Source organism: Pantherophis guttatus, chromosome 10 (assembly GCF_059756535.1).
Source record: "Pantherophis guttatus breed Tessera chromosome 10, ASM5975653v1, whole genome shotgun sequence".
NCBI lineage: Eukaryota > Metazoa > Chordata > Lepidosauria > Squamata > Colubridae > Pantherophis > Pantherophis guttatus.
The window spans coordinates 20,542,278-20,555,000 of NC_142072.1; the positions used below are offsets into that span (position 1 = coordinate 20,542,278).

Here is a 12,723-nt window from a genome sequence, read left to right on the forward strand (position 1 = left end):
CCTTTTACACTCATGCGTGCAGTTTTGTAAGGCGAGCTTGTGTTGTGATAACGCAATACAGGTTTTGTCCTTTGGATGTCCTGGTGCAGGGATCCCCAACCCCAGGTCCGTGGACTGGTACCAGTTTGTGGCATGCCAGCAACCGGGCCGTGTTCTGACCTAGGCTTCCTTTGAAAGTATAAAGCACAATCTTGGTCCCGAAAAACCTCTTTTATTTATACGACTGTAAATTCCTTTCATTTACAGTCCGCAAGGCTTGATAAACAGTCTTTCAGAGGAAAGTTATCAACACCCACCTATCTCACATGGAACGCTTCCAGAGAGCTAATTTCCAGATGCAGGGCAAGGCCAAACTTGGCACAGAGTCACAAACAGAATTTTCAAATCTTGAATCAGCCAGATGAAGTAATTGCTTCCTGCAAAAGCTCACGTCTCGTTTGCTCTTCTTTTATGCCTTATGGGAGGGGCCAATCATCTCCAAGCCTTACTCCCAAGTCGACCCTGTTTTCTTAATTGTTCTTGTCGTCTGGCAGCTCTGCACAGGTCCACACTAGGAACAGGCTCCTACTGTTCTTCTGCCTCGCTGCTGTCAGACTCTGGAGGCTGTACATAACTATCAGATGGCCTTGGCTCCCTCTCTGCCTCTGATGCAGAGCCCTCGTCTGAGCTTTCCCCAGCCCCCAGGACTGGCCCAAGTTCCTCCACCATTTCCTCACTGTCCGATTGCTGCCAGCTCTGCCGGCCACCGCCAGCCCACAACACACGGGATGCAGGCAGCAAGCGAAACTATGCCCCCTTCGGTCTGCAGAAAAACCTCTCTCCACGGAATTGGTCCCTGGTGCCCCAAAGGTTGGGGGTCGCTGTGCTGGTGGGGGTCTCTGGAGGCCTCAGAGGAGTGAAGCTGAATCTCTTTTCATATGTGGGCATTGGGTCTCTAAGGGCGCTCTTGTTCTCTTTGTACAGGTTTCCTTTGCAGCTGGAGAGCGGACAAACAGTGGAATGCACCGTTGCACAATACTTCAAGCAGAAGTACAACCTCCAGTTGAAGTACCCCCACCTGCCCTGTCTTCAAGTCGGCCAAGAGCAAAAACACACCTATCTGCCTCTGGAGGTTAAGAGCATCTGCCTGGGGCTGGGTTGGTGGTAGTTCTGGGCAGGGAGGCTTAAGGGTAATTCCCATACAGAACCTTACTGGTGCAGTCACACTCTATTCTTTGCTGTGACCCCTTCCATCTCTCATGGGATGGAATGTAGTCTGGATTCCCAGGAGGGAGGGGCTGCATTCAGTAGGACCAAGAGAGAGCAAAGCAGGGGTGAAATCCAGCTGGTTCTGACAGGTTCTGGAGAACCGGTAGCGGAAATTTTGAGTAGTTTGGAGAACCAGCAAATATCACCTCTGGCTGGCCCCAGAGTGGGGTGGGAATGGAGTTTTTGCAATATCCTTCCCCTGCCATGCCCACCAAGCCACGCCAACAGAACCGGTAGTAAAAAAATTTGGATTTCACCACTGCAGCAAAGTCCCAAAGGTGGCTTTTTCAAGAGGCAACTGGGCTTTCTTTGTTTTTTCTTGAAGATGTTTCGCTTCTCATCCAAGAAGCTTCTTCGCAGGCGTGATATGCTCCTGGTTCAGACCGGATCGCCTGATCCAGTAGCGATGGCGGCGGGTGGTTCGGAGAACCTGTAGCAAAAATCCCTGCCCCTCCCCCATGTCCAGCTGAGCTGCACAATCATCAGAGACTTTTTTTTTAATTTTTAAAAGCATTTTTTCTACAACCTCTTCGGCGGAAAAAATGCTTTTAAAAGTAAAAAAAAATGCCTCTGATGATCGTGCGGCTCAGCTGGGATCGTCAGAGGCTTTTAAAAGAAAAAAAAAGCCTCTGAGGATCAGGCAGCTCAGCTGGGATCGTCAGAGGCTTTTAAAAGTATTTTTTTACAATCTCTTCAGCCGAAGAGGTTGTAGAAAAAATGGTTTTAAAAGTAAAAAAACAAAAAAAGTTGGCCACGCCCACCCAGTCACATTACCCCTCCCACCAAGCCACACCCACAGAACCGATAGTAACAAATTTTACATTTCAACACTGCTTCGATTCTGAACTCAAAAAGCTTATTGGATGAGGAGCAAAACATCTTCAAAGAAAAACAAAGGAAACCCAGTTGCCTCTTGAAAAAGCACCTTTGGGACAATCATGGCTTGGATGGCTGAGAATCTCGATAGACAAGAGACAGCAAAGTTTAGATAGTTTGATTAAGAGAAAGAGAGTCAAGGCGGCTCCTCCTTAGAAGTTCTCAAAGTCTTAGCTTTAATGATGCAAGTAGTTGCTTTAGTTGCTTTAGTTTGGCACGATTTCTGTCTATAATGATCTCTCACCATTAGTATCAAATCAAATAACTTTAAGCATCAATATGGTCGCTAAGCAGTGATAGATATTAAAATGTGAATAAAAAACACATACATGTCCGTTTGGAAATGCAAATGTAAGATATATAGCAAGCAAGAAGAATGAATGAAATATAGAAGATAAAAGTAGAATAATAATTGACTGAAGTCAGTTATTGAATGATATTGAAGTAATATAAAATACAAGCAAGTAAATAAATCAGAATCTTCTGTTAATATTTTTGTTGCTGCTGCTGTCATCAAAGTACTTGTGTGAGAAAGAGATGCTTTGTGGAGCTGGATAACAACCATCATGTGACATGTTGGAATTTGGCTCGGCATGTTGTGTGAATCCAATCTTTGTGGTTTTTAAACCCTAATCTGTAGCTGAGTTTGCTGTGTAGGCTTGAAGAACAGAACCACATCCAGCCAAGTAAAACGAAGCAAATCAATTCTTAATGCGATGCGTTGTCACAACTAGCTTTATTATCCTCAAACCAGCAAAATCAGGATGATACACAAAACACAAAATCATTGTTTTCATCCCCTTTTGAGTTCAAGGAAAGATGGTCGCTTTAAACAAATACCTGCTCCTCCTTGCCCACTTTCCAGGTGTGTAACATTGTGGCTGGCCAGCGGTGCATCAAAAAACTGACTGACAATCAGACGTCTACCATGATCAAAGCTACGGCGCGATCTGCTCCTGACAGGCAAGAAGAAATTAGTCGGTTGGTAAGTACCACTTCCTTTCGTAGGAACCATGCCAGAATGGGAGGTGTCCTTCTTTGTGCTTGTATGAGGGTGGTAAGAAGCTCAGAGCTCAGTGTGTTGTAATTTAGAAGGAAGAGAGTGCAGGAGTTTTAATTCTTGGCTCTGGCTAATAGCATACCAGCTGTGTACACTTCAGTGTGTACATGTGGTCCTCATTTTACAACCATTCATTTAACTGCTGTTCAAAATTACCATGCTGCTGAAAAATGTGATTTATCACCATTCCTCGCACGGGCTTCTGACAAGCAAAATCAAAATCTGGGAAGTGTTCAAACCAGCCTCTGCATTTGCTACGTTGGATGAGGAGAGCACATCTTTCTCCTTCTGTCCTGGCCACTTTTTACAGAGGCACAGTTGAGAGCGTTTTAACAAACTGCATCACTGTTTGGTTTGGTGGCAGCTGTGCCTCAGATAGAAAGTCCATACAGAGAGTGGTGAGGACAGCGGAGAAGATTATAGGAAGCTCACTTCCCGTTATTCAGGATACTGTTTTATAATCGCTATGCGCTTAGAGCTCAAAGCATTGTTAGAGACCCCACACACCCACTTCACTGTCTGTTTCTGTTGCTCCCCTCTGGGAGGAGGTTTCGAAGTAGTTCTAGCAGGACTACCAGATTCTATAACAGCTTTGTTCCCTACGCCATCCATCTGGCAAATTTGCAAGATTCGCTTTCCTCACCATGTACATGTATACATCCAAACTAGACTGTGTTGTTTCTTTGTGGCATAAAATACATGTGGCTATATGCATAATTTTGTATTTGTTTATTTATTTGTATTTTTGTTATGTTTATGTAATGTATATTGGAGGTTGTGACCCTTTGTATGCAATGAAAGTTCATTTTAATGTATGCCGATTACTGTATATTTAAACTGACAATAAAGTTAGTCTAAGATTTGCTTAACAGCATGATTCACTTAACACTCATGTGATTTGTTTAATAATGGCCGCAAAAAGGTTATAAAATCAGGCGCAACTCATTTGATGAATGCGTCAATCCCAATTGCAGTCGTACATTGAGGACTTCCCGGCTTCAGCCTTTCTTTTTGCAGGGTTTAGTATTAATGCAGGTGCTATAAGAGTAATAATATAGTATGCTGGGTAGAAGAAGGAAGAGATGATCCTTTGGATGCTTATAGCCAGATGTGGATAACTTGATGGGCCCTTAGTTGGAGATGTTGGCTGTGTTGTCCAAGCTTGAGAGAAGTTATTGTTCAATAAGATGGCTTCCATTTTCCAGCAAGTCCTCTCTAATTGCCTCTCTTAATTAGGTTAGTCTTCACCAACTTCTTCCAGAAGTGTTGAGACATTTGAGAATTATGAGAGACTCAGTCTCATATCATCTAGAGCAGGGGTCTCCAACCTTAGCAACTTTTAAGACTTGTGGACTTCAACTCCTAGAATTCAACTCCAGTTCTGGGAGTTGAAGTCCACAAGTCTTAAAGTTGCCAAGGTTGGAGACCCCTGATCTAGAGCAGGGGTGGGGAATGATGGCTCTTTTATGACTTATGGACCCATATTGGCTCAGGAATTCAAGGAGTTGAAGTCCACAAGTCCACAAGTTCTAGGAGTTGAAGTCCACAAGTTCTAGGAGTTGAAGTCCACAAGTTCTAGGAGTTGAAGTCCACAAGTCCACAAGGGGCCATTTTTCTCCACCTCTGATCTAGAGGATGCCCATTTCAACAAGGCTGATATAAATAACCCAAGAGTCTAGGAAGTAGCCTTTTTTGGGGGCCTATTCCCTAGAGCAGCGTTTCTCAAACTCGGCAAGATTTGTGGGAGTTGAAGTCTACCTGTCCTGAAGTTCCAACATTGAGAACTACTGCCCTAAAGAGACTAGCTTGCTTGAAAACTTCAACCTCCCTTTGTCTTGCAGATGAAAAATGCCAGTTACAACCTGGATCCATACATACAAGAGTTTGGCATCAAAGTGAAAGATGACATGACCGAAGTGACCGGGCGGGTCTTGCCAGCCCCAATTTTACAATATGGAGGCCGGGTGAGTAGTAAGGAGCCTCTGGGCTGCTTTTAGTCACAAACATTGTATGGATTTTGTCAGGAGCAAAGGAATAAAGGTAAAGGTTCCTCTCGCACATACCGTATTATTCGGAGTATAAGACGCGCCAGAGTATAAGACGCACCTACCTTTTTTGGTGAGGAAAAGAAGAAAAAGAAATCTGCCTCTGCCTCCCAGCAATTTTGCCTCATTGCAGAAAACAGCAAACAGCCTGCTTTACTTTCATTTTCATTTTCAGCATAGCTTGATTAGCACAAGGAAAAAAAAAATCTGCTCCAGCAATTTACCTCTTTGCAGCAAGCAGCAGAGCCCTGCGCAAAACAGCTGAGAGCAAACAGCTGAGAGTCGGGAGGCCGATCCAATCAACTTCTGCTAATTAGGCTGTGCTGAAGCTGAAAGGAGCTGTTTTTTTCTTGCTGTTTGCATGCAAAGAGGTAACTGCTGCGAGGCAGAGGCCACAGGGTGGGGGCCAGTGAGTGGTCAGGGCTACATTCGGTGTATAAGACGCACCTAAATTTTCACCCCCTTTTAGGGGGAAAAAGGTGCATTTTATACTCTGAAAAATACAGTATGTGCTAGTCGTTTTCGACTCTAGGGAGCGGTGCTCATCTCCATTTCAAAGCTGAAAAGCCAGCGCTGTCCGAAGATGTCTCCATGGTCATGTGGCCAGCATGACTCAATGCCAAAGGTGCACGGAACACTGTTACCTTCCCACCAAAGGTGGTCCCTATTCTTCTACTTGCATTTTTTATTACCTGCTTTCGAACTGCTAGGATGGCAGAAGCTGGGACAAGTAACGGGAGCTCACCCTGTTAACGCAGCACTAGGGATTCGAACCACTGAACTGTCGACCTTTTGATCGACAAGCTCAGTGTCTTAGCCACTGAGCCACCGCGTCCCTTTACCTTTTATACACAAGAATCAGCTAACTAAATTGGGCCTAGACAGGAGTCGGTGGAATTCAAGGCGGGGCTGGACTTGGATCACTTGTGGCAACATTATGACTCCAGGCTGATTCCTCTCTTGACGCCGCCCCAGGCTCTGTCTTTTCTTCTCCTCCTACAGTTTTATTTTTTTTAAAAAAGCGATTTCCTCCCACAGAATCGTGCCATCGCCACGCCCAATCAGGGAGTCTGGGATATGCGAGGGAAGCAGTTCTACAATGGGATCGAGATCAAAGTGTGGGCCATCGCGTGCTTTGCCCCTCAGAAGCAGTGCAGAGAAGAAGTGCTAAAGTAAGTGAGTAGAGCACATGGGAGGGGCGAAGAAATGAAAAAGCTCCTAGAATAGGGGCAGTGGTGGGCTCCTGGGGGTTCGCATGGGTTCAGGAGAACCTCTAGCTAAGATTCTGTGCAGTTCGGAGAATCCCCAAATCCCACTCCTGGCTGGACCCGCCCACGCAGCCCCGCCCCTCCCAGGAGTCCCCATGTGGCCCATTTTGGATGCAGGTAAGTGCAGGGCGTGTGTGTGGGAATTGGGGAGGGTGAAAAACGGGCCTACCGGAAGTTCAGGAAACATGGGGAGGCCGTTTTCGCCCTCCCAGAGGCTCGAGGAAGCCCTCCAGAGCCTGGGGGGGGGGCAAAAACACCCTCCACCCTGCCGTGGTGCAGGTGGCCAACTAGGCCATGCCCACCATAGCCACGCCCACCCAGGGCGGGCAAAATTGCTAAAATTTTTGAAGACCACCCCTGAACAGGGGTGTCAAACTGAAGGCCCATGGGCTGAATCTGGCCCGCGGGGAGCTTAGATCTGGCCTGTGGGGCCACCCTGGAAGCAGCAAAGGACTGGCCCGCGGTGCCTCTGCCAGTGAAAACGGAGCTCTATTTTCACTGGCAGAGGGTTGCAGGAGGCCATCGCAGCAGGAAACGGAGCTCGGGAGCCCGTTTTCACTGGCAGAATGCTCGGGCCACCACAGGTGCCCCCGATACAAGTGACATCGAGCTGGCCATGCCCCCTCCCTCCCCCCCCGATCAAACACAACCCTGATGTGGCCCTCAATGAAATCGAGTTTGACACTCCTGTCCTAGAAGGACCAGAAAGAATTGACCTCGTCAGCTCAAGCCAGGCCTGGAACAACACATCCTGTTTTTGTTTTGTTTTTTTGTTTTTTAAAAAAATTATTTTTGTTCTTCTCAAAAACATATCTTAAATGTACAATTTCTTATCTAACATACATATTTTCTTTTAACTTTCATACTAATACAGTTTATTCGGGGTTGCTCTTCTACCATTTCATCTCCCTTGTTTTACAACAATCCTTCTTCTCCCTCTCCTCTCTTTCCTTTCCCTCCCTTCTTCCATCTACTCTTCTACTTTCTTCTTTCCTCCTCTCCTTCTCCTTCTCTATTTCCCCTTCCTTTCCCCCAAACCTCCCTTCTTCCTCCCTTCTAACCTTCTCTCCTACTCTTGTTTCCCTTCTCTTTCTTCTTCTCCTTTTCCCTTTCTTCTTTCCCTCTCTCTACTTCCTCTCTTCTCTCCTCTATCCCTCTCCATTCTCTCTCTAGTGTTGAATACAATTTAGTATTTTCCAAAGTGGTATTCGAGCAATCCCGATTTTTACTTTCTTTTCAATTACTTTTTCATTTTACTGAATTCACACATATCATCATAAATGTACATTTCTATAATAACATTTTCTTCTCCCCCCCCTTTCCCCTTTTCCATTTACACAGGTATCTTCTGGGTTTCTATTTCTTTTTTGTCTTCTCTCTCATTTACTCACACCTTATCTAATTTATTTCTCTATATTCATATTTCTTTTCTAACCATACATAAAATCGTCCCCATGTCTTGAAATACACCAATTCCTCTTTGTCTTTTATTCTCAGTGTTAACCTATTCATTTCTGCACATCTTCTTTATCCTGTTTTGAAAAGCTGGGCAGATACTGCTGGTTAAAAGAGGCAGGTTACAGCTGCATGAAAAGGTGGTTTGACTCGGTGCAAAGGTGTCAGCCATGACAGAATATCTAGAGGCAGTTTAACTCTCGAACTTTCGTTGGTGCCCAGTGTCTTCCCCAGCATTAAACAAAATAGTAATTGCAATAGAAGATAATATTTATAGCTCAGGGTTAAAATAAAATGTCCTTGGTGCTCTCTGAGCTTGGTTGTTTTCTTACATACCTTTCATTACCTAACTAGGTAACATCATCAGTGCTGATCATGTTACCTAGTAGGGTAGTGGAACATCAGCAAGAAAACAAGCTCCAGGACTACCAAGAACCTTATAAACAATCATTCCTTTGTAATAGCTTTGGGGAGAAAAAAATTATAGTTCTTGCTAGAATGTCAGTTGTGGCAAGATGACTGGGTTCTTACATGGGATATCCAAGATTCCACATGAAAATAATTGCAAAATTAAAGGTTTGTTGATTTTCATCTTCATTTTTTTTTTTTTTTGAGATTTAAAAGACATCCCTTATGGATGATGTGCAAAAGCTTACACATTGCTTATGCACAGAAGATTCCAGGTTGAAACTGTAGGTTCTCCATATATGGATTCTGTCTCTACTTGGATTAGATCAGGGGTCTCCAACCTTGGCAACTTTTAAGACTTGTGGACTTCAACTCCTAGAGTTCCTCAGCCAGCTTTGCTGCAGGTTATTAACCAAAGCTAAGTTCCTTCCTTAGCTTTGCTGGCTAAGGAACTCTGGGATTTGAAGTCCACAAGTCTTAAAAGTTGCCAAGGTTGGAGATCCCTGCTCTAGATGATCTGAGACTGAGTCTCTCCAGAAGTGTTGAGACATCTGAGAATTATGAGAGACTCAGTCTCAGATCATCTAGAGCAGGGATCTCCAACCTTGGCAACCTTAAGCATAGCTGGCTGAGGAACTCTGGGAGTTGAAGTCCACAAGTCTTAAAGTTGCCAAGGTTGGAGACCCCCTGGATCATGTTCAACCAAATAGAAAATGATTTGCTGGAAACCAGCTTATTTTCTGTCTTTCCCAAAAGGAGACAATTCACAAAGTATGGCAATATTGATACAATACATTCCTGCTTTTCTTCCATTCTGGCCTCATTCCTTAGGCCAGCGTTTCTCAACTTTGGCAAGTTTAAGATGTGTGGACTTCTAGGGAATTCTGGGAATTGAAGTCCACATATCTCAATCTTTTTAGTTATACCAAATAGTAACTACTAGCCATTTCTATAGCAATAACCAATCTTGTTTCCTTTCGAGTGGTGGCATGTCAGTTGTGAAAAATTCATCTACGCTCTTCTGTTTTCTTTGGATAGGAACTTTACGGACCAGCTGCGCAAAATTTCTAAGGATGCAGGGATGCCAATCCAGGGCCAGCCTTGCTTCTGTAAATACGCCCAAGGTGCTGACAGTGTGGAGCCCATGTTCCGACACCTTAAAAACACATATTCGGGACTCCAGCTCATCATCGTCATCTTGCCGGGAAAGACACCGGTGTATGGTATGTCATCAGAATGGGTGTCAGGAAGAGCATTTGAGAAGCGTAGTCTTCATTTACTACCTACCGTATTTTTCGGAGCATAAGACACACCTTAGTTTTGGGGGAGGAAAATAAGAGAAAAGCTGATTGGCGGGTGGATCGGCCTCCCAGAACATCTCCAATCAGCTGTTCCCAGAGGTGAACTTTAGCAACAGGTTCCTTGGTTGTGAGCTCTTGCCTTGTTTTTTTTCTGCCTCTGAAAGCCTCCGAAGCAGAGCTTCAGAAAAAAAGCCTCTGAAACTTTGTTTCTTTTTTTCTGAAGCTCTGTTTTGGAGGCTTTTTCTCTGAAACTTCTTTTAGAGGCTTTTTTTCTGAAGCTTTGTTTCGGAGGCTTTTTTTCTGAAGTTTCTTTCAGTGGCTTTTTTCAGCCTCTGAAATCTCTGTTTGAGAGGCTGGGCAGGGCTACATTTGGAGTATAAGATGCACCCAGATTTTCACCCTCTTTTTGGGGGGAAAAAGGTACATCTTAGACTCCGAAAAATACAGTACCTGTTCTGGCTGTGGAATTCTGGGAGTTGAAGTCCACACATCTTAAAAATTGCCAAGATTGAGAAACACACTGCATTAATCTAACCAACTTGTAGTATTAAAAAGTTTGGAACATCTCAAGAATTCTCTATTCCTTACGGGACTTTCATTTTATTCTCCACCTTGTTAATGGAGGCCTTCTGAAAGGGATCTGCTTGCGCTAAACAGGAATCCTCCTTTTATGAAGACCACTGATCTCTGATGCTCTGTTCTTTCCCTGCAGCGGAAGTGAAGCGTGTAGGGGACACCCTTCTGGGCATGGCCACTCAATGTGTGCAGGTCAAAAATGTGGTGAAGACTTCCCCCCAGACTCTTTCCAACCTCTGTCTCAAGATCAATGTGAAACTTGGAGGAATTAACAATATCTTGGTGCCCCATCAGCGGTATGTATTGCTCGGGGTTGGAGAGAGACCACTTTCTTTGTTCCTACTCTGTACTTCTATTATGTTCTCCCTCTCCGTCTTTTGAGCTCGGGTGTTCTGTCCCAGCTACGGACCCCAAAGAAAGCAGCACACACAAAGTCTGTACAAACCTTAGTTTACTAAATTAAATCAGTCTTTTTCAAACAAAGGCTTAACTTTCTTAACAGCCTACAAGAATCCAAAGAATAAATAATCTTAATCTTACTAAGGTTGGCAGAAAGCCCAGAAGCAATTTGCAGAAATCTAAGATCAAGACGCGAAGGAGAGTGAACGAAGTTGTTCCCTGCAAATTGTCTCAGTCGTCGTCCTTCCTTAAGTAGGCTAAGGGAGTGGCCAATTGGCCCCAAGCCTTACTTTCGAGGAGACCTCCTCCTGAAGAGCTACTCCTGCCTTTTGGCAGCTCTGCGCGCTCGTGCATTGAGAAGAGGTTCCTCCTCTTCTTCCTCTTCACTTATGGGAGCTTCTGGAGGTTCTGAAGGCCCTGGCTGAATCCCCACCTCTGGCACCACATCTTCTCCAGCCTCCTCATTGTCCAACTCAAGTGCCAGCTGCACAGGCTGCTGGCGCAGCACCACACCAGCCTCCTCGCTGTCGGAATCAGCTACTAACTGCACAGGCCGCTGATGGGCCACAACATCGGCGAAAACTCCAAGTCCTTTGTAAAATTGATCATGAACTCCTGAAGTCCAGGAGGACTGGTCATAAATAGGTCTTTTCATTGCTGTTGTTACTTTGAATGGTCACTAAAGAAAATGGTTGTCAGTCAAAAACTACCTGTAGTTACCCTCAGTCATCTGAGAACCCTCTTTGGCGATCCTTTGTATTAAGACTCCTGCTTCATGTTGCTCCTAGATCTGCAGTTTTTCAGCAGCCGGTTATATTCCTGGGAGCTGATGTGACTCATCCTCCAGCTGGTGATGGAAAGAAGCCATCCATAACAGCTGTAAGTTCACTTTTCCAAAGCTGTGGCCTTGAATTAAGCAAAGATACCTCAGCTTTGGAATTTTGGGGGAAGCAGGATCTCAGCAGAAGACCTCATTTTGGGAGTCCTCTCCTTCTCCTTCTCCTGTTCTCCTCTCCTCCTTGCCCTCTCTCCTTCACCTCCTCTTCTCCTTCTCCTTCTCCTCCTTGCCCTCTTTCCTTCTTCTCTTCTCCTTCTCCTTTTCTCCTTTTCCTTCTTCTCCTCCTCCTCTCCTCTCCTCTCCTCTCCTCATTAAGACTGTTAAAGCAAGGATGGGACTTCATGTTTCCCTAATGTCCTTCTCCTGATCTCCATCTTCAGTATATTGTTTCACTCTAGCCAATTGCAGTTTAGTCAATAATCCACGTTCAAGCATGGTTTAAGCTCAGTGCTTTATATCAAACCATGTTTTCGCCTCCTCCTAGACTCCCCTTCCCCAAAAACGCTATATAAAGATTTGAGATTCACCTAACATCTGTTGACTCCCACTTTCGCTGTGAGCGAGTCACAGACGTTGCCTCTTTGTCGACGGCAGGTGGTGGGCAGCATGGATGCCCACCCAAGCCGCTACTGTGCCACGGTTCGGGTACAGCGGCCACGCCAGGAAATCATTGAAGACCTTTCCTACATGGTTCGAGAACTCCTGATCCAGTTCTACAAGTCCACACGCTTCAAACCGACACGCATTATCTTCTACCGGGATGGTGTGCCTGAGGGACAGCTGCCACAGGTGAGGAAGACTTCTCCTTGCTGCCACTTCTAGAACATCAGGTGTTGCATAGAGAGAGGAGTTCGCCCTCTGGTTCACCTTGGGTTGGTAGACCCACCTTCCCTTCTTTAGATCAGGGGTCTCCAACCTTGGCAACCTTAAGCATAGCTGGCTGAGGAACTCTGGGAGTTGAAGTCCCAAGTCTTAAAGTTGCCAAGGTTGGAGACCCCTGCTTTAGATGCTTGTGGGAGCACAACTTCCCAATACCGTGTTTCCCCGAAAGTAAGACTGGGTCTTATATTAATTTTTGCTCCAAAAGACGCATTGTGGTTTATTTTCCAGTTAGGTCTTATTTGGGGGGAAATACTGTACTAAACACCTCTGTCTGGTTGACGATCTTAATTGGGGCTTATTTTTGAGGTAGGGCTAATATTACAAGCATCCTGAAAAATCATGGTAGGACTTATTTTCTGGTTGGGTC

General features: G+C 45.1%; 1 protein-coding gene across 3 annotated transcripts in view; it reads left to right on the forward strand.

Annotated features, from left to right (window-relative positions):
- The window catches only part of LOC117663335 (protein argonaute-1), an 81,027-nt gene that overhangs the window by 61,310 nt on the left and 6,994 nt on the right, over positions 1-12,723 (forward strand). For all 3 annotated transcript variants that reach the window (XM_034413422.3, XM_034413421.3, XM_087876085.1), the window contains exons 8-15: positions 964-1,111; positions 2,990-3,109; positions 5,026-5,148; positions 6,268-6,401; positions 9,399-9,583; positions 10,374-10,533; positions 11,425-11,515; positions 12,069-12,263. In XM_034413422.3, coding sequence (XP_034269313.1) covers positions 964-1,111; positions 2,990-3,109; positions 5,026-5,148; positions 6,268-6,401; positions 9,399-9,583; positions 10,374-10,533; positions 11,425-11,515; positions 12,069-12,263 — 1,156 coding nt within the window. The remainder of the gene's footprint in view (positions 1-963; positions 1,112-2,989; positions 3,110-5,025; positions 5,149-6,267; positions 6,402-9,398; positions 9,584-10,373; positions 10,534-11,424; positions 11,516-12,068; positions 12,264-12,723) is intronic.